General features: G+C 42.0%; 2 protein-coding genes across 8 annotated transcripts in view; one reads left to right on the top strand and one right to left on the bottom strand.

The window, feature by feature from the left end:
- Positions 1-834: 834 nt before the first annotated feature.
- NUP43 (nucleoporin 43) lies at positions 835-18,892 on the bottom strand. Of its 4 annotated transcripts, none has more exons than XM_085023892.1 (10): positions 18,381-18,892; positions 16,734-16,900; positions 16,512-16,598; positions 16,083-16,205; positions 15,152-15,229; positions 13,061-13,241; positions 11,546-11,681; positions 9,940-10,091; positions 6,786-6,908; positions 835-3,382 (listed from the first exon to the last, which is right to left on the bottom strand). In XM_085023892.1, the coding sequence occupies exons 4-10, from the start codon at positions 16,092-16,094 to the stop codon at positions 3,153-3,155; spliced, it is 912 nt and encodes a 303-aa protein (XP_084880018.1). In that variant the 5' UTR covers positions 16,095-16,205; positions 16,512-16,598; positions 16,734-16,900; positions 18,381-18,892; the 3' UTR covers positions 835-3,152. The 4 variants fall into 4 exon arrangements, with proteins under 4 accessions (XP_084880018.1, XP_084880017.1, XP_084880024.1 ...); XM_085023891.1 differs by having other exon boundaries at positions 18,551-18,892; XM_085023898.1 differs by lacking the exon at positions 16,734-16,900.
- A 42-nt stretch (positions 18,893-18,934) lies between these two features.
- Positions 18,935-21,795, top strand: part of PCMT1 (protein-L-isoaspartate (D-aspartate) O-methyltransferase) — a 46,687-nt gene continuing 43,826 nt past the window's right edge. For 3 of the 4 annotated variants that reach the window (XR_002337171.2, XM_021067054.2, XM_021067017.2), the window contains exon 1: positions 18,935-19,179. Coding sequence is in view for 3 of the 4 variants with exons in the window: in XM_021067054.2 (XP_020922713.1) it covers positions 18,951-19,179 (229 nt within the window). In the remaining variant the exon portion in view is untranslated. The remainder of the gene's footprint in view (positions 19,180-21,795) is intronic. The other variant, NM_001195780.2, reaches the window with a different exon arrangement.

Below are 21,795 nucleotides of genomic sequence, written 5' to 3'. Positions count from 1 at the left end.
TGCAGTGGCTTAATGTGGGATCTCAGTTCCCAGACCAGGGATTGAACCAGGGCCACAGTGGGAAAAGGGCCAAATCCTAACCACGAGACCACCAGGGAACTCACATGGTATATTTTCAAGTCAAGGCTGGATGACAGTGAGTTGGGAATGGTATGGAAGTGATGACTGAATTTAGGGTGGAGATGCTCTCCAAAATATCTCTTACCTCTGCCATCCTCTAATCCTCAAAAGAAATTCTATTTGATAGCTTCATGAATAAAGGCAGTAAGCGAGAATGAGCAAATTCATAAATTAGGGTTTTATTTATTCTACATAAAACTTGTTTCTTATTAAGCCTGGCAGAATTCATCAATTGATGGAAAATGTAACACTATCCAAATGTACTTTCTGATACTTATGACTAAAAATACCCATAAATCAAAGCAAAGCTTCAAACTTCAAACTTCTTTCCAGTCCAATCTAGTATGCTAAATAAGCCTGCGTGTCTGCTTCCCTCCCTCGACCAATTATTTACTGTAATGATCAAAGGAAACTATACACATTGCTGCTGGAAAGGGAGGTTTCATATATGAAACTTTCAAACTTTACAGCAGCAGATACTATGGATCAAAGCAGAGGTACAACAAATTTGCCACTCGCTGTACATGGGAAATGTGCCACCTGGGAGCTAGTGTCTTCCAGGAATGAGATCGACTCTGGGCTCATTCCAAGCAAGGACGTTAGCCTGCTGAGCGGAATGGGAGGGTGCCTGCACTGGGTGAAGAGAGAGACACTGCCCCTTAGGCTGCAGTGAGACATTCATACAAAGGGAAATGTAAAGTCAAAGGACAATTCTTAGCTATATATATTTTTTTATTGAATCCATGCGTTCACTGCTAGAGAATGTGCATCCACAAATACACGTATATTTCATTTTTTTAACAAGGAAATCATATACATTCATGAATAGAAAAAGGTATGAAAAGTATTCTCTGTTTCAGATTCTAAGTACTTAAAATTTTCTTTTGAATGTTTTTTTCCATAATGAATGACTCTGGGGGTTTTTTTTGCCCTTGTCCACAGCATATGAAGTTCCCCCACCAGGGATCAAACCCACGCCAAATCAGCAACAGAAGCCGGTGCAGTGATAACGCTGGATTCTTAACCTGCTGCACCACAAGAGAACTCCTGAATGACTTCAGTGACAACAGAGTTTTAAAAATCAGCCCTAGCACTGAAACTATAAACAGATTAAAAATGCCTACCAGGGAGTTCCCGTCGTGGCGCAGTGGTTAACAAATCCGACTAGGAACCATGAGGTTGCGGGTTCGGTCCCTGCCCTTGCTCAGTGGGTTAAGGATCCGGCGTTGCCGTGAGCTGTGGTGTAGGTTACAGACGCGGCTCGGATCCCGCGTTGCTGTGGCTCTGGCGTAGGCCAGTGGCTACAGCTCCGATTGGACCCCTAGCCTGGGAACCTCCATATGCTGCAGGAGCGGCCCAAAGAAATAGCAAAAACACACACACACACACACACAAAAAAAAAGCCTACCAGCAGAGTTCCTGTCATGGCTCAGCAGTTAATGAATTAGACTAGTATCCATGAGGACTCAGGTTCAATCCCTGGCCTCGATCAGTGGGTTAAGGATCTGGCATTGGTGTCAGCAATGGTGTAGGTCAAAGACGAGGCTCAGATCCTGCGTTGCTGTGGTTGTGGTGTAGGCCGGCAGCTGTAACTCTGATTCCATCCCTGGCCCAGTGCAGTGGGTTAAAGGATCTAGCATTGCCATAGCTGTGGCTCAGATACAATCTCTGGCCTGGGAATTCCATATGCTGTGGGTGTGGCCATTAAAAAAAAATTGAAAATATTTATTGGGGTAAAACCCCAAAACTTCATAATTACTATTATTGGAATTGTAAATAAACATAGAGTTTATTTGTATAATAGGAGTGATTTGTCATTAAGGTCTTACAGTTCAATAATGCATTTAATCTAACAAACTTTGGAAACACAATGTCATTAAATTGTCTTAAAATGCTGCATGTTAGGGTATCATTAACATTTTGGATAAAGATAAAGATGGAAAAACTCTTTATTCTTACCACCCCATCATACTAGTCTCATACATATTACCCATCAAATATCAGTTTGGAAGTCAGCTTACTCATCAATGTCAAATTCTATTTTATTGCACAATGTCCAGTTCAGCAATTTTCAAATACAGTGTAAAAAAAGAGCAAAATCCTTAGGATAAATGTATTTGTCTTTTTTCTTTTCAAGAAAAATGAAGATGAATCTAAGGAGTTGACAAAATTCTGTTCAAACCTATTCTAATAAAGGAATGTGTCAAAACATTTTCAACTTGAAAAAAATCTGAACACTACAAAAAATTTGTCATTTTTGCTCCATTAAATTCTTTCTGGGGAGTTCCCGTCGTGGCTCAGTGGTTAACGAATCTGACTAGGAACCATGAGGTTGCGGGTTCAATCCCTGGCCTTGCTCAGTGGGTTAAGGATCTGGCATTGCCATGAGCTGTGGTGTAGGTCGCAGACGCAGCTTGGACCTGGTGTTGCTATGGCTGTGGTGTAGGCTGGCAGCTACAGCTCCAATTAGACCCCTAGCATGGGAACTTCCATATGCCGTAGGTGCAGCCCTAAAACAACAAAAGACAGAAAAAAAAAAATCTTTCTGAAAAAGTTTATTGAAATCACTAAGGAAATAAAATGTGGAGGAACTGCAGAAAACATGTGCAGTAAAAGGAATAAAGACTAACAAGGGCTAATGCCACCAGGGAGGGGTATATCCCACATACTGCTGATAAAAAAGATTAGGAACCCACTGGTGGTTTGACATTATTAAGCCCTACATCATCAAAAATGTAGAGCTGGTTCCACAAGCTGTCCAGAATTGTTTTGAAAGTGCTACATTTACCAGCACAAGGATCCCTCTGACATTCTTCCACACGTTTCAATTATTTTGCCATTGGTTATCAACTAGACTCTAACAACTGTTAGAGGAATATTCAACTAACAAGCCAAAACAGGGCATAAACATTAACGATAGTTTATGGACGCTTCCCCTGTAAAGTTCACATTTGCTAACAATAAAAATTTGCATAGAAGTTGGAATTTGAAAGGTTCTAACTGTATGTTTTACCTGAAATCTTATAGTTGCTTCATGAAAAAAGTTGTCTAGTAACATAAATTGCTTCTGCATCGGTTCCACAAACAAGACAAGGACCTAAAACATCCAAACTGTTCACAGACAAAGTCCTGCTTGGAAGCAAGCTTGTGATTTCAATACGGTCTCTGGCAGGATCAGTGCTGAGCCAGGAGCTTATAAGAGATTGGTGAACATTAGTCTGGTTACTAATGCTATGAGACAAAAAAGTACTGCTTCTTCCTCCTGGGGAAAAAAAAGAGGAAAACATTTTTTTAAGATTAAATTTATCCTAGTAAACATCTGAAATTCTCACATTTAAAAAAGGCAAGGTTTAAACTTCTTTATTTCCCAGCTGTGCTGCAGCATATGGAAATTCTCAGGCCAGGGGTCAAACCAGCACCACAGCAGTGACAACGCCAGATCCGTAATCCGCTGAGCCACAAGAGAACTCCAACACATCACCCTTTCTTTTTTTTTTATATTTTATTTTATCTTAGTTTATTTTGTAATGATTCACATCACCATTTCTGACCAAAGATCTATTCAGTGATATTAAACACTCAAATTTCCATGAGATAAAATGGCTATCAAACTTGAAAACTTCAGCAAAGGAGAAGATTCATTTTGACTTTGTCTTCCTGTTTATTCTTTAATGGAAAGTCTCAGAAATATAGCAAAATGGCCAAAAGACAAGTAGAGTAAATGTAGATAATATACAGACATCTAAGCTCTTAGATAGTCAAAAAAACGAAGTGATCATAAGAAAATTTTTGGATGTATTTCTAGATAAGTATGCCAAAAAACATCGCTCCCAAGAAATGGTAAAAATGCTCATGGCATATAGAGGTTCCCAGACTAGGAGTCAAATTGGAGCTGTAGCCACTGGCCTACACCAGAGCCACAACAACACGGGATCCGAGCCTCGTCTGCGACCTACACTGCAGCTCACGGCAACGCCGATCGTTAACCCACCGAGCAAGGGCAGGGACCGAACCCGCAACCTCATGGTTCCTAGTCGGATTCATTAACCACTGAACCACGACGGGAACTCTTCTCAGCCTTTATTTAGGTAAATGTTCTTAAAAGTAGAATTTTACAACACTACCGGATTGTAAACTTTTATCTCTGACAGTGGTCTGCATATTTTTTGGTCTTTTAGGGCCACACCTGGCATATGGAGGGTCCCAGGCTAGGGGGTGAATCGGAGCTACACCTGCCAGCCTACATCACAGCTCACAGCAATGCTGGATCTTTAACCCACTGAGCGAGGCCAGGGATCGAACCTACATCCTCATGGATGCTAGTCATATTTGTTTCCGCTAAGCCACGACAGGAACTCCTGCATTTAATATAGGATTAAGTGGGGGCAGAAGCAGTATATTTTAGTTTTAGCCATCATTTGCAATTTTCTTTCCAGATCAAATAAGGACAGATTTCATTTATTCACCAAATGGCTGAGTACCTATTATATATGCCAGGCTCTGTGCTAAGTGCTGGGAATACAGGGCAAAGTCCTTGATACCTTGAAGCTTAAAACTTAGTGGGTTTTAAAAAAAAGAAAAAGAAAAAGATCAGTGGGTTTAAATATTGCTGATTGATTTTTTTTTCTTTTTGGGGCCATACCCTTGGCACATGGAAGTTCCCAGGCAACAGGTCGAATCAGAGCTGTAGTGGCTGGCCTATACCACAGCCATGGCAACGCCAGATCTGAGCTGCATCTGCAACCTACACCACAGCTCACAGCAACGCCAGATCCTTAACGCACTGAGCAGGGCCAGGGATCGAACCCGCATCCTCATGGATCCTAGTTGGATTCATTAACTGCTGAGCCATGAAGGGAGCTCCTTTCCTCTTCATTTTTATCTTTTCTGCTCCTATATTTTACATTACTTTTGAGTACTGTGAAAATTAGCCTTAGAACCACTGTGCTAAGTCTCCTCCCTGCTCTCTCTGCTTCCACCTTTACCATCCCTCCCCGCAGTCTATTTTCCATGCAGTAGCCAAAGTCATTCTTGGGAAAAACACGAGTTGATTATGCCACTCCCCTGCTCAAAATTCTCCAGTGGCTTTCTACCACACTTAGAAAAAAATTCTGTAGGCCTCAACCCAGTCAACAGAGTCCTGCTCTTGAGCTTCCTCTCACTATCTGGTCCCTCTTCCACACCCAATCACTGAACTGCAGCCACAAAGGCCTCCTTGCTGTTCTGTCTCCTTGCTGTGTCTTCTACCTGGAATACTTTCCTGGCGCTTGTACCTTTACTTCTTCAGATCTCTGCTCAAATCTGTTCTCTCTGCCCAGCGGCCCCTCCCCCGGCTAATTCTTTATCCTACTTTCCACACACTTTATCCTACTTTCCACACACTTCTTCACAGTCATCAGGGTATTTGGTCCAGTACTTTTCCTTTCTGCTTTGGTCTCCTTTTCTACTTAGCTGTGCTCTACTATGTGTCATAGAGACAAACTCCATTTTCCACACTCCCTTGCCTTCTGCCTTCCAGGTGGACCCTGCCCACGGGAGGTATTACTGTGGGTGACTGGGATGGGGAGAAGCTCCAGGTACGACCACACAGGCAGTAATACCAGCCCTGGCTTAGGGGGCACCTCTTCTGCTGATCCAAAACCAACTCCGACAGCACTTCCAATGGTGCAGCAGCAGTTTTAGCAATTGTTCATTTCTGCGCATTCCTCTTCTTTGCTCTTCCAGCATCCCTCCTATTCCCCTTGTTCTTCTAGCTCTTCTAATATATGTGAAACCAATTCCCTCTAAATCTAGGCTAGTTTCTGTTTTTCTGGTTAGACTTTTACCAAAACATTATCTACTGACTTACTCTCTACTGGAATATTTGCCCTGCGTGTTTCAAGGCTTTTCTGCTCAGTGTCGTAGGCTCTAACACCTAGAAGAGTGCCCAGTACAAGACAGTGTTTGGTAAATATTTGCTGAATGAATGGAACCATAGACAAACTCAAAAAAACAAGAAGCTTAGAAAATGTGAAAAACAAAAACAAAAACACCCTTGATGGGAGTTCCCGGCGTGGCTCAGTGGTTAACGAATCCGACTAGGAACCATGAAGTTGCGGGTTCGATCCCTGCCCTTGCTCAGTGGGTTAAGGATCTGGTGTTGCCGTGAGCTGTGGTGTAGGTCGCAGACACGGTTCGGATCCCTCGTTACTGTGGCTCTGGTGTAGGCTGGCAGCTACAGCTCCGATTCACCCCCTAGCCTGGGAACCTCCATATGCCGCAGGTATGGCTGACTTTTACTTACCACTGTCTTTAATCAGGAGACAGGCCCTTATAGTCTGGAGAAACCAGTACCTTATACATAAAAGATGAACTTTTGTTTTGCCCTACACCCTTGACAATGCAATATAAGAAAGTTGTCCATGCCTAGCCTACGTATGGCATGAGGGCCCACAATAATGTACTCACAGACAAGAGCCCTGGCTGCCCAGCTAATAGCATTTCTAGTCATCAGCAGTATAGTGGTAAGTTTCTGACTCTCAGATTTCAAGCCCTATGACCCTAGAATTTACCCTGAGGCCACAGAAGGGAAACACCTTAATGTTAGAAATATGTGAGAATTTCTAATTCTGGTATTGAAAAATATAATAAATTTACACAAGAGAATCTTCATTAAAACTCTTTACCTTGGTGAAAGAGCGATGATTTCTCAGGTACATCTGTGGAGGCATCCCAATGCCAGAGAGATCCATCTTCAGAACAAGTAAAGAGATGATCTGGGTTGGATGGGTGAAAGTGAACTTCCCACACTGAAAGATAAGGACCAAGAAGCTTATTCCCGTGTATATCAGTTGAACCAACATTAAAACCCTGTCTCCAGGCATCGTCTTCCATTAACCTCCATGATATGCCTTCAAACCCCAATCCTGTGATAAGTACCAAAGGCTTTAGGATCAAAGAAAAGACATAACTCTCCAAATGGCTAAAACATGTAGATAGGAGAAAGAAGTCAATTAAATCTACTTGTGTCTTGGGCCAGCAAATGAATGAAAATAAATGCTAATCACTTGACCTATTACTTTTTTTATGGAAAAGTATGACAATGGATAGATAATTCTGAAAATTTTTAAAAAATTGTTAAGTTCTCTTACTTTCAATTCCTGTGTCATTAACATATAAAGGTTATATTATTGGAAAAAGAGAGGGAGAGGGCGATAACAGTAGTAGCCAGATGAACTGCTAAGAGGCAGAGTGCAATTTTGGCTTGTGCCAGGACTCTGGACTTCTGGCCTGTATCGCAGAAATAGAAACTAGCTCCCAGCAAACCAAAACCTGGAAATGATTCAAAAATCCAGATCTGGTTTCAGATGAAGGACTTTTAAGAAGCCAACTTGGGACTGGGGATTCCTCAAGCTCTAAACTTTCAGAGAACTTTGTGTGCCAACAGACATCTGGGAGCCAAGGACTAGCCAGGACGCCTTAGGAGGTTGCCTGCAGCATGAAGGTAACAGTCGTCTATGAACAAGGCATCTGTGATTCTGGGTTAAGTGACCTTAGAGAGGCAGCACAGAGAGTGCCCAGAGTGTAGCATAAAAAGTGCAAGACATATGTCAAGCTAGCTGGCATTTTCATTCTGACGGTTACCTCAATCAAACATCCTGCCGCAAAACAAAAAAGGCCGTCTGCCACAGGAAAAGAATGTGTTCTAGGTAAGTCTCTGTATCAAGTACTGTTTGATTAAAACAAAGTGAGACAAAATAGCCTGCAGAGCCATTAGCAGACTGCCCAAATCTAGATGCTTATGGATTTATATACCTTCAAATTAGAAAACAAACCTCTATAATACATCATATTTCATTTCTAGCCAAGAGTCAGGATAAATGCAAAACACATACAAGACACTACACTTCTGTGTCTACACGACTTAACAATACAGGCTGGCAGTTAAAAACGGGCTGGTAAGAAGAGATCTGAAAGGTTATAATTCTAACTACCGCTGGGTTAGCAAAAGACTCCCTAGAAGAGGGAAAAAATTTCTATCCTTTCATTTGCTTAGTAAATAATCTTAAAAATCACTTACCTTTCCAAAGTAATCATGTGAAACTTACTCAGACTGAAGAGTTACAATACTGGTATACTGTTTTCTCTTTTATACTTTTATTTAAGCATTAATAGCAACTTAAGTCAGAATTTAAAATTATAATCCACTCTAGCAGGTGGTGATAAAATGAAAAATTTCTGTTCAGCCAAAGAATCGCTACCAAAATCAAAAGACAAACATTAAAAAACATGAACATTAAAAAAACAAAAGACTGGAGTTCCCGTCGTGGCACAGTGGTTAATGAATCCGGCTAGGAATCATGAGGTTGCAAGTTCGATCCCTGGCCTCGCTCAGTGGGTTAAGGATCTGGTGTTGCCATGAGCTGTGGTGTAGGTCACAGACGAGGCTTGGATCTGGCGTTGCTGTGGTTCCAACATAGGCCAGCAGCTGTAGCTCCGATTAGACTCCTAGCCTGGGAACCTCCATATGCCGTGGGTGTGGCCCTAAAAGGACAAAAGACAAAAACCCCACAAAAACCAAAAATGAAAAACAAAATACAAACATTAAAAAAAAAAACTATATCTTTTGTTCTCGTTAAAAGGAAAAAAAGTTGGAGTTCCTTTCGTGGCTCAGTGGTTAACGAATCAAACTAGCATCCATGAGGACACAGGTTTGATCCCTGGCCTCCCTCAGTGCGTTAAGGATCCAGCATTGCTATGAATCGAGGTGTAGGTTGCAAACACAGCTCAGATCCTGTGTTGCTGTGGCTGTGGCTGTGGCCAGCAGCTATAGCTCCGTTTCAGCCTGGGAATCTCCATATGCCATGGGTGTGGCCCTAAAAAAAGCAAAAAAAAAAAAAAAAAAAAAAGTTATAAAAATAAATTGAAGAACACATGGATTAGCAAATATTAAAAATAACAGCCTGCATTTGCACGGGAAAAGTGGATTCTTGAAGTTCCTGTTGTGGCTCAGTGGAAAGGAATATGACCAGCATCCAGAGGACGCAGGTTCGATCCCTGACCTTGCTCACTGGGTTAAGGATCCGGCATTGTTGTGAATTTGGTATAGGCCAGCAGCAGCTACAGCTCCAACCCCTAGCGTGGGAACCTCCATGTGCCACAGGTGTGGCCCTAAAAAAAAATAAATGAAATGTGCATTCTCACTTCCTGGCCAGGTATGGCAACATAAACTGGTATTATTTTTACATAGAGTATTTTGACAACATGAATCACAACTTCAAAATTATATTAACTTTTGGCTCATCAATTCTATTTCTAAAAAATTACCCTAAAAAAAAGCACATAAAGATGAACATATAAGGATAATCACAGCGAGTTGTGTGTAATAATAAAACATGGTAAAGAATGTGAATGTCAAAAAAAGATTAATCATCACAAATTTATACAATTCAATCAAAAGCTCTGATGGAGAACGATCCATATGTAACATTTTGAAAAGGTGCTTACGGAGTTCCCGTCGTGGCGCAGTAGTTAATGAATCTGACTAGGAACCATGAAGTTGTGGGCTGGATCCCTGGCCTTGCTCAGTGGGTTAAGGATCCAGCGTTGCTGTGAGCTGTGGTGTAGGTTGCAGATGCGGCTCGGATCTGGCATTGCTGTGGCTGTGGTGTAGGCCGGTGGCTGTAGCTCAGATTGGACCCCTAGCCTGGGAACCTCCATATGCCGCAGGTGCGGCCCTAAACAGACAAAAGACAGAAAAAAAAAAAAAAGAAAAGAAAAGTTGCTTACAATATTATATAGTTCACCCCCCAAAAATACACTTATTTCCACAATACTTACTTTCAGCTTCATGAGCCTTCAGTAGAGACACAGGCATTGTACCTTGTCTTACATCCCAAATACTCAACATTCCATCCTGGCCACCAGTAGCTACCACATGCTGCTGGTTGGGATGTCTATCCACACAGTGGAGCGGCGCTCGGTCACCGGTCCTTTAACGGGAGATACAATGACTTCAAAAAGGAGTAAAATATGATGGATCTTTGAATAACCCAAGAAACATGTTTCATTCCAGGAACTAAATGATAACTTCAGGCTGAAGCTACTAGCTAAACTTAAATCATGTCAAAAACTGACTACATTAAGTATATTTCTAAATAGTAGAATTTTGGGAGAGGGAATTAAAGGCCAAAGTTACTCATTCTCTCTTCAATTTGGAGGCACAAGGAGCAAGATAACTTGATATGTGAAATATTTCCATTTCTTGGCTTTTTAAAAACATTATGTACCAACTAAACAGCATATTCCTTATTTCTACTTTATTTACGTCTTAGTTCTTATACTTTTTTTCAGCTTGATACATGTTATTTTCTTATTAGAGAAGACAAGTTTACACATGGAAAAGGGGTTTCTGCTCAGAAAAAAATCTCTGATTGTATTTTTCTCCCAATCACATCTAGAGTGTATTATACCCACTATTAATAAAATCATTTGGTAGTTCCCGTCGTGGCGCAGTGGTTAACGAATCCGACTAGGAACCATGAGGTTGTGGGTTGGATCCCTGGCCTCACTCAGTGAGTTAAGGATCTGGCGTTGCTGTGGCTGTGGTATAGGCCAGCAGCTGTAGCTTAGATTAGACCCCTAGCCTGGGAACCTTCATATGCTGTAGGTTCAGCCCCCAAAAACAAAACCAAAAATTAATAAATAAAATCATTTGATGAGAAAAATAAGTTCCTCATTAAATAATATAAAATTCCAAGAGATAATATAAACTTTTCAATCAATACAACATGCTGAATGCAGCATGGTAGTACTAAGCCCACCAAATTATAGAGTTGACCCTTGAACAACATGAATCCACTTAATATGTGAGTATTTTTCTTTTTCTTTTTTTTTTTTGGTCTTTTGTCTTCTTTTTAGGGCTGTACCCACGGCATATGGAGGTTCCCAGGCCAGGGGTTGAATCGGAGCTGTAGCCACCGGCCTGCACCAGAGCCACAGCAACACCAGATCCAAGCCATGTCTGAGACCTACACCACAGCTCATGGCAACGCTGGATCCTTATCCCACTGAGCAAGGCCAGGGATCGAACCTGCAACCTCATGGTTCCAGGTCAGATTTGTTAACCACTGAGCCATGACGTGAACTCCAATATGTGAGTATTTTTCAATTAAATAATACTACATGATCTGCAGTTGGTTGCATCTGGGGAATGTGGAACTCTGTTAGAGGATTCTGGGTACATGGAGGCCAACTGTAAGTTTTACGTAATCTACAGTACATAGAGGGTTGGTGACCCTAACTATGTTGTTCGAGTGTCAATTATACTTGCTTTATCAAATTTAATGAGGGATTATTCTAACGTGCAATTAAAATATATGATTTAAAGTTGCTATAAACAATTAAATAAATTAACTTTATACTAAAATTATAAATCAAAACTTACAGTGATAATATCTGAGAGGGTTCATTTCCTTGTTGTCTAAAATCCCATATTTTTAACTGTCCAATTGAATTTACTGTAAGAATCTCAGGAGTTCGAAGGAAGGTTACAGCATGGAGTGTACTGCTATCTGCATTGTCTACAATATAAAAAACAGCAGTGTGTGTTAACGGGTCCCCCTTTTCCATGAAAATCTTAAACTGCATTCCCTCTATTGACTGAAATATTACAAAATAAATCAGTAAAATTTCTACAGAAATATCCAGTAATATACATATTAAAATGGACTCTCTTTGATAGAAAAACTATATCACCCGCAGGACACCTGAACTATTTTCCAAATAGAGGGCTAAGCTTTCCTGTATTTCTCTATTTCCACTTAAGATCGTTACCCTCCATTTCTGATAGTCATTCAAACTCCTCTATACCTAATTTTATCTCCCACTACTGCTTAATCCAGCACCTCTGTACTGTTAGGTCAAACACTGGTTCCTCATTCTGACCCTTTATTATTTCACTGACTCATCTCAAATCTATTCATTTTTATCCTCATCAGCTCTCTCCTCCTCTATGAAGTCCTTTCTGATTGCTTTCATGGTCCTTTTCTTTTTCCTAGCGTGTTTAAACTTATGCCACTTAGTTATAGACTTATGGGACATTCCTCCAAACTGCCACCAGGTCCTTAAGAGTTAAACAAATTGTGTTCCTCTGAAGTGAAAATCATAAAAACATTAAAAACTGCTTTATGTGCTCAATTCAAAGAGGTTCTGAGTTAGGAGGTCTAAGGTGATGGGCAAGTCTGTGCAAAGCATGGTTGAGAACTATTACACTAGAATAATCCTTCTAAAGCATGACAGGGGGTACAGCACCCTTTTGACCAAAAACTTTCAATGGCTCCTTAGCTGCCCACCTAACAAGATGTAACCTTTATAGGTGTGCATTAGATTCTTCACACCGTGACAATTTACCTTTCCTGGTTTATCTCGCACTTCTCTTATACAAATATCTAAAGTCAGTTCAAACTATACTTTCTGTCCTTCTCTGAATGGCCTTACCCTGCCTCCATGATATTCCCTTTATCTGGTATACCACCTTTTAGTATTATTTATGGTGTAGAAACTAGATTAAATTAATTGCCACCTGCCCCTCAATTTGTTATCCAATAATCCCCTCTAGTCTCCCTCCCCCGAAATTTCTCTTTCCTCTGTGTCATTCTTTTACACAGGCCTCAACAATATACTGTCTCTCTCTCTTTTTTTTTTTTGGGCTATGCCCATGGCATGAGAAAGTTCCTGGGCCAGGGACTGAAACCAAGCCACAGCAGTGATCCGAGCCATAGCATGGACAATGCTGGCTCCTCAACTGCTAGGTCACCAGGGAACTCCACCAATATACTATCTTGATAAAGGGATTCTGCTTTATTTTTAAATCCCTCAAACACTTAGCACTGTGTGTACTTAGCACATGGTATGTACGCCACTACTGTGCAACAGACGAAAGAAATATGATTTTTTTTACCTATAGTTTTTATAGCTTCCTTGTAATCAGCTCTGAAGAGATTTATTCGACCATCTTCTCCAACTGTGACAATTTCTGGGCTGTTGCAGACAACACCTGTGCATGGTGCACTGCTACAGGAAGGACTGCCTGGACCCGCGTGGTAGTGAGCTGTTGTCCACTGCTGGCTGACTGACAGAGTCTAGGTGTCAGAAATGAGAATATGATTAATTCAAGCGAAGCTCTGAAAAATGAGTACATTCCCCAATTAAAGTATGTTTTAAAATTGTCTTATACCCTTCTAGAAAAATAATAACTTTTTCCCTTTGTATTCCCAAGTGTTAATGTCTAGAAACTACTATTAAAGCTAAGTATACAGTGGATTCGTTTCAAAAGAAATGCTATTTAATAATATCCTAGGGAGTTCCCTAGTGCCTCGGTGGGTTAAGGTTCCGGTATTGTCACTGTTATTTCTCTGGTTACTGCTGTGGCGTGGGTGCTATCCCTGGCCTGGGAACTTCTGTATGCCAGGGGTGTTGCTAAAAACAAAAACAAAAACAAAAACTGGAGTTCCTGCCGTGGCTCAGTGGTTAACGAATCCAACTAGGAACCATGAAGTTGCGGGTTTGATCCCTGGCCTTGCTCAGTGGGTTAAGGATCCAGCGTTGCTGTGTGTCTGGCGTAGGCCAGCGTCTACAGCTCTGATTAGACCCCTAGCCTGGGAACCTCCATATGCCACGGGAGCGGCCCTAGAAAAGGCAAAAAGACAAAAACAAAACAAAACAAAACAAAAACAAACACCCAAACTTAGCTCAAACTAAAGAAATGTTTTTTAGGGTTAGGTAATTATGTGTTCAAAAGCAACCCTAAATTCTTAAGGGAGCTGGCTTATATCTAAGAGATAAAGCTCTATAGCACTTTCTAAATGACTCCATTAAGAAAAACACTTAGGATTTGGGTCTTATGTTTAGTAGGCAGGCCTATTAGAATCCCCAAATCTAAATAAGCATTCTCTTCCAACAACTTAAAACTGTAACTTCAAGTGGGCCTATTTTATTTTTTTTTTATTTTTGTTATTTTTTTTGTCTTTTTGCCTTTTCTAGGGCCGCTCCCTCAGCACATGGAGAGTCCCAGGCTAGGGGTCTAATTGGAGCTGTAGCCACCGGCCTACACCAGAGCCACAGCAACTCAGGATCCGAGCCACGTCTGCAACCTACACCACAGCTCATGGCAATGCTGGATCCTTAACCCACTGAGCAAGGCCAGGGATCAAACTGGTGACCTCATGGTTCCTAGTCAGATTCGTTAACCACTGTGCCACGATGGGAACTCCAAGTGGGCCTATTTTAAAGGACTGCCCTGACCACTATGCTCTGAGGGTCAGCACTCTTAGGCTTTGGCACACAAGAAAGGCATTGAAAAAATGTCAAGCCTTCATACAGTGTATCCTCTCTTCTAATTCAAACCTAGGGTCTATCCATAGAAGCAAAGTAGCTATTCCTAGTCTCTGTCATGATGCCTGTGCTAGTCCGTGCTCTTCCTTTCTTCAAAGACCAGAACAGGATTTTTTTTTTTTGTCTTTCTGTCTTTTCAGGGCCATACCCACGGCATATGGAGGTTCCCAGGCCAGGGGTCTAATTGGAGCTGTAGCCACCGGCCTACACCACAGCCACAGCAACGCCAGATCCAAGCTGAGTCTGCGACCTGCACCACAGCTCACAGCAATGCTGGATCCTTAACCCACAGAGCAAGGCCAGGGATCAAACCCGCAACTTCATGGTTCCTAGTCGGATTCTTTAACCACTGAGCCACACCGGGAACTCCCAGAATAGGATCTTAAAAGAGAAGTACAGGAAAATGACTTGCCAGACTATCACATTGTTCAATATAATCTCATAGAATTTAAGAGATACCTAAGTTCAATGAAAGTTCACACGAATATGATTCTGGAATTAATCTACTAAAAGATGGTGATATAACAACATTTTTCCCCTCCATGCTTTTAGACTATTAAACTTTATTATTTGTGTCATTATTAAGCACAGTTTTCTTTAAGCCTTCCTAAAAATAATTAAAATGCAAAAATTGAGTTCTCCAACAAAAGTTCTTTACCTGGTTATTTGGATGGTGAAGGAAAACTGTTACACATCCTGTTGATGAAGCAGCTACAATTCTTTCCTGGTCAAAAAACTAAATACAAAATTCCTGCTTGTTATAGATTCATAAATAATAGTAGGGAAGAGCCCCATTTATTTACCTCAATTAGTAGTGTCACAATTTTAAAATGCAAAGTCTCTAAATGCTATGCAAATAAAATGTGAAAATTAAAACTGCCATACAAATAAAAGTATCTTCATCAAGTGTGAATAACAATAATCCCCCCCTCAACTGCACACCTACAATTGATTTAATTTGGGACCACTACAATAAAGGTTTAGGAAAGTATCATTCTCCACAGAAGAAAATGCAGAGACTTTGAAATCATACAGATCAGAATTTGAAAACTTAATTCCATTTCCACTCATTACTAGTTTTGAGATTTAGCCAAGTTAAGTTCTCTAAGCCTTGGCAAACCTGCAAGACAGAGAACTAATCCCTACTCAGGGTGTCATGAGAATTCAAAAAGCAAAAACATGTAATGTGCTTTGAACAGTATTTGCCACACAGTACATGCTCAAAAGATCTTAGTCTCAGTTTTCTCATTAGTGAAATAGATATAACAATATTTAATTCACGAGCATGTGATGAGAATTAAATTACTTATGTAAAGCTCCCAAAACAGTGCTTAGCACATAGTAGGGTCAATTAAACAAACAACAAGCTAGGATTAACTCCACATTCCCTAGTCCTGTCCTGATTCTGCCAATAAGTGTCTATATGATGCTGGCCAATCATACATAACCTTTAGAGAACTCCGTTTCTGCTGAACCCGGGGTGAGACTAGACAAACTTTAAGGTCCTTGATGTTTCTAAATGTATTACTCTCAGTTTTTTCTTTTTGTTTTTTTTTTAAAGTTAGCTTTTGGCTATTACACAGGCTTACTTGTAAATCCATTACATCACCATGGTGTCTGATGTCACACAATAACTGATGGTCTCCTTCAAATCCTCCATCAGAGTCCACGTTCCCCAAATCTCCAATAGACCACAGTGAAACATAATTTTCCTGTAAAGCAAAGACGAAATACACGTCAAACTCGCTGAAATTAAAATTTTCATTGCCTTCAATCAACCTTGTTTTAAAATCGTTTTAGGCAAATGGGATGATAATCCTTGAAAACACAACGAGATTCGAGACTCAGACACACACACCATCGATGGCTTTGAGATACTGGGCAACCGAGCATGAGACAGGCATTCAGGGGACAGAGAAGGGCGAGAGAAGCTAGAATCGGAGAGAGTTCGCGCGCTGGCAGCCGGGGGTGCAGTTCTAGGAGGGAGAGAGGAGGCAGGGGCCCGGGAGTAGGGGTACCTCATTGTCCCAAGAGCCCGTGGCGAAGGTCTCCGCCGTCTGCAGGCTCCCCGAAGATAGCGGTCGCCAGCGGGTCTTGCTGATTTTCTGTGACACAAACTTGGCATAAATTTCCTCCATGCTGAAAGCAACCCGGGGGAGGTAGAGGCAGAAGCAGAGGTAGAAGCACAGCGCGCGCCACTCAGTCCCGCCCCTTTCCGCTAAGCCTTGATTGGACCGGACCTCAAGAGGACGGTGGCTACAGAGGGCCAATTTTCCTCCGTCTCCAGTGCGGGGAAAGAACCAGCAGCCCCTAAGTGGGAAGAAGTTGGGACGCTCTTCCTCAGCCAGGCGGCTCTGAACAGAGGCAAGAGTGTGCCCGTCCCCGTGCTGTAGGATCTGCTCCAAACCTGCAAAGTCAGCATGTGAACAGTGACGCGGTGCATTTCTGCAGTAACTGTGCAATGCATAACAAATTAAAAAGCAAAAAGCAAAAGAGTCAACGAGAGAAAAGCTCTAATAGCCACACCTAAGTATTAAGTCTTGAATTTCACCGTGCATAGAAAAGATTCAAAATCCTTATATTCTCATGGAAGTACATCCATTAACGTACCAATTTATTATTCAAAGCCTCTCTCTCCCTGTCCCCCAAACAAATCCTTCTCTTCAAGGTTTTTAATACACACTATCAAACGAGTTGGAATTCTGAAGACCCCAGTTATAATTTTGACTCTCATTGCCTTTGTAGCCTTCCTCAATTCATTTATGCATATAATTAAAGATGATTTTGAAATGTAACGTCGACTGCTTACCTCCGCCCTTAAAAAAAAATTCCTTTCTGCCTCAGAATCTTCCCTATCTTTCAAGGATTAATTCCTTCCTCTAGTTTTTTTTTCCTATTACTTCAGCCCAAGACGATCTAAATAAATATATCCCTTAATATCTAGACCACTAAGAGCACTTACATTTTGCTTCCTGTTGCTAGCTTTTTTTAAAAATGTAAACCTCCCCAATTAGAAGGTAAATCCTATTATTACAAAAGATAGGACATATTCATCTTAAAAAAAACCAAACAAACCTCCTTTATACTATAGCTATAACTGTGTTGGTTATTTCTTTAAATGGGGCCATGATTTTGTGTCTATCTGATCTTGGTAGTCCTATTTCACAGCCAGTTTGTGGAAGCATCGCATGGAAATGCAATCCATCTAGGTCAGCTTTGGAGACAGTTATCAGGTTCTTATTGAAAACTGACTGGTGTTTTGCTTTTAACTGCAAGATTATTAAGAAATTAATAATGAAATAGAAAATTTAGAGTCCCGAACTGAAAATTTGCCCCCAGTATTGAAGTACACTTTTCTTTACTGTTGCAGAATCCCAAGAAATAATACATATTTCAGATTAGGGTTAGATAAGTGTCACATTTGCCAAGGACTGGTGAGAAGCTTGAAAATTGTTGCTGACACAGTGGCACTGATGTTTTGACATAGCTTTATTTCCTTCCTTAAAAGTTTATTGTATTAAGTGATATGATGACTGGATTTTTCCACTCTCGGTTCTGACTATAAGTCAGTGAGTTGGATGCTACAGGCAATGTTCCTTGTCAGCTTTTCACTCATTCTCTTGCACAGCTAATAGCAAGAAAGCTGGTGTCCAGTCTAACGGTGGAATTTGTGAGGCTTAAATAGCTGAAAATGCACACTTGTGTTGGGAGAACAACACATTTGCCATAGGATACTGTAGTATTTTTAACAAGTTCTGAGAAGCACAGCATTCCCCACAGTCCACCCCCCACGCCATGTCTCAGTATTCTTCCACTCTTCTAATTCAAGCTCTACAGCTGAGAACAAACTAGGATCCCAAAGTCTCTGCTCACAAACGCTAACTTACTTATCACAAGTCAAAGGCTGGAGTACTTGGGTTAGAGAGGACCTTTTCCTTCCAGTTCTATTACAGTTATTCAAGCTCCACCATAGGGAGCTCTGGATCTAACTGACCTATGTATTAGTCATTCATTGGGTTGGGTGAGGCAGGACGGAGAAAGCCCACCGTCTAACAACCTGGACAGCTATAGGAGCAGACCCGCCGCTTGCAGCAGCTGACCCAGCGGCGACTGCAGAGCCACCGGCAGCTGCGGAACCAGATCGGCCCTACCATCCTTTCACCGCGCTGGGTGACCAGAGCTGTAGTGAGGCACGCGACACCGACCACGCCGGGGCCCACCCCGCCCGCCTGGCCGCAGGGCAAACCCAGCAAAGAGGCGTTGCGCAGCCCGCGGCATCAGAAAGGCCACGCAGCAGAGGCGGTGGCGCTGACTCAGCCGGGCCATCCCGCCAGTCCCGGGCAGCCGCAACGGGACCTAACGCGGGCGGCTGGGCACCAAGCCATCCCCGCCTCCGGCCCCACCCCGGCCGCACCCGAGGCCGCGCGGCGTCACAAGGCGCATGCGTGCCGCGGGGCATGCCGGGAGCGCGCAGTGGCGGCAGCAGCGGCGACGGCAGTCACAGCGGCGGCCACAGCGGGGACGCGAGCGGGGCGGTGACCGTGTGGGAGGTGGTCTCACTCTTGGGGAAGCTGCTGGGCACCGTCGCCGCGCTGAAGGTGGTTCTGTACCTGCTCCGGGTGTGCCTAGCGATGGCCTGGAAATCCGGCGGCGCCAGCCACTCGGAGCTAATCCACAACCTCCGCAGTAAGTGCCACCCCCGCCCGGTGTGGGGCAAGTGGGGAAGGCCAGGCCTGGACCAGGTCCCCCTGGGCCGCCCGGAACGTTCTGTCCCTATCCTCCTCCCCGTGCCTGTTGGAGGGCTTAGGCGCAGGGTTGCACCAGCGGTCCCAAATGGCAAGCGCTTGCGATTGCCTCCCCTGGGACCTGTCACTCTTCGGGGACGTGGACGGGAACCGGAGAGAAAGACCCAGGGGCCGCTGCTGGTGGGGTAGGGACAGGCGTCTCCCCGCGGGCCTGGGGGAAGGGGCGAGGCACAGGTGGTGGGGCTGTCACTCGAGTCCGTCCCCCCCTGATCGGGGTCCGGCGAGGGGCGTGTCCTGAGGAGTGGGATGTTGGCCAGGTTTCCTGGAGACTGGGCTGGAACTGAGGGGACCCCGCCCTCGACCCCCGCGTCTTCTCACCTCCTGCTCTGTCGTAATCGACCTAGCTGCAAGCTTTCTCTCCTATTCTGCCTCCCCCGCCCTCTGATTTTTCCTCTGGAGGGAGATGCCACCGTCTGATACTGGCGAGGGGAGGGAGAGGAAGATGAGAGTATTGTCATTGCGGATGCTGGGAGAAATTTCTGGGGCGGCTGTCCAAGGGAAAGCTTCGTGGGGGGCGGAGGAAGAAATCATCAGGGGATGCTCTTCCCGAGAGACATGTATTTCAGGAGCCGTTAGAGATACTGGGATCCAGCAAAGGATTGTATATGTGGAATGTTCTAACTTTTTCCAGGGCTACTGTATGCTTTAGAAGCTTTGTATGGAAGTTTCTTTACACCATTCTCTTTAGTTATTGTATTCCTTTCTCTGATGATAATTTTAGGGTGACGAGTGCTGTGTCACTTTCTTTTTTTAAATCGAAATATAGTGTCGCCGTCTGGTCGGGAGACCAGAAAGACCAGAGTTCGTAATACTCTCTCACTCTGGTCAGATTTGTAGCCCACTTCTTTGCCCCTGACTTTGCAAATAATCACATCCTGCCACGTGGTATTTTTAATTATATGCATGTATATATATATAATATATTATAGATTATTTAGCTTTTCATGTGTTTGTCATGTTTCCTAATTCGATTTGTAACCTCCTTGAGGGCTGAGACTTTTTAAAAAACGTATTTGAGTTCTCTCAGAGAACTTAATAATCTTTCCTTTTTTCGTAAATGTCAATTAAATATATGTGGGAATACTAAGATTAATGAGAGAAATCAATAGCGTTGTCTGGCAAATGGTTAGTACTTAATATTAGTCATTTGACTTTCTTTTTCTTTTTCCTTTTTTTTTTTTTTTTTTTTTTTTTTACAATATTTAAAGCTCGGAAATCATGTCCTTAGTGTTTAGTAATGAATGCTTATATTTAAAAATTGGGTCGAGCATTGTCATTATTCACTTTATGGAAGGATATTTGATTGGAAGTGGAAATTTATGTGCCGAGATGATAATTTGGATTTAGGTTCCCATTGATTGAGCATAATAAGCTCAATATGTTCTAAATATTTTTTATAGCATTTCTTAAAATGTACACACCTGAAACATTCTGTACTTGAATTGTGATTAAGTAATTTTCCACCGATAGGTTATTGCAGTAGACACTTGGCTATGGCAGAAATTTGTAAGCAATCAGGCTCTTAAAGTCTCTTCTTTTTGGGCCAAATTTGTAGTAAGCCAAGACTAGCTCTTTTCTCAGTAGTTTTATAATCACTTTAATGTATTGCATTGCTGTTCTTAGCTGAAATTGCTAAGGATGTTTTCTTATCAGAAAATTTAGTAAGAAACATTTAACACACATCAGTGTTGACATTGCACATCTTTAGTTTTATTCTAAGTCTATCATTGGTAAGAGGAAATAAGAGTACTCATCCTTTAGCCTCTTTTGTAACAGTTGTGCAACTTTAGTTTCAACTTCCTGCTGAATTCTAGCTAATAGATTTTATTTTTATTAGTTTATTATAAAAGTAATGTTTACTCTTGTGAAAATTTCAATTGAGCATAGATTGAAAACTTCTCACTCTTTCTTGGTTATTCCATCATTGTGTATTCTTCCTAACTTAAAGCCTTCTAATGAATCTTTAGGAAATGATCAAAATGATTATGCTGATGTTGAACTGTAAAGAGGTCTGCAAATTGGAAGAGGAAGCAAATTACAAGTTTAATTTTTTAATGAAATAAAGTTCATGATTGATTTCATTTTAATATTATAATAATTTTATTGAAAATGTCTTGAATTTTTCTTTTACAAGCCATAATAGAAATATGATTGTTTATGCTTTCATAGCTGCTGTATCACTTATAGGTTATTTTAGACTGTAATGGTACATCTCATCTTATAGCTTATGTTGTGATGATAATTGCTCTTAGAACCATGATCTAAAGCTTGGGCATGCTTCAGAATCTCCTGAATCAACTGGAGAGCTTGTTCAAACAAATTAAGATAGATTGCTGGGGCTCTTAAGAATTTGTATTTCAGGAGTTCCCCTCGTGGCTCAGTGGTTAACGAATCCGACTAGGAGCCATGAGATTGTGGGTTCGATCCTTGGCCTCACTCAGTGGGTTAAGGCTTTGGCATTGCTGTGAGCTGTGAGCTGTGGTATAGGTCGCAGAGG

The sequence above is a fragment of the Sus scrofa genome, chromosome 1 (assembly GCF_054392235.1).
Source record: "Sus scrofa isolate SSC_HxYL_T2T_F1_AM1 chromosome 1, Sscrofa_HxYL_maternal_Yorkshire_Landrace_v2.0, whole genome shotgun sequence".
Taxonomy (NCBI): Eukaryota; Metazoa; Chordata; class Mammalia; order Artiodactyla; family Suidae; genus Sus; species Sus scrofa.
The sequence above is the reverse complement of the archived record's forward strand: the minus strand, read 5'-3'. Positions and strand labels throughout refer to the sequence as shown.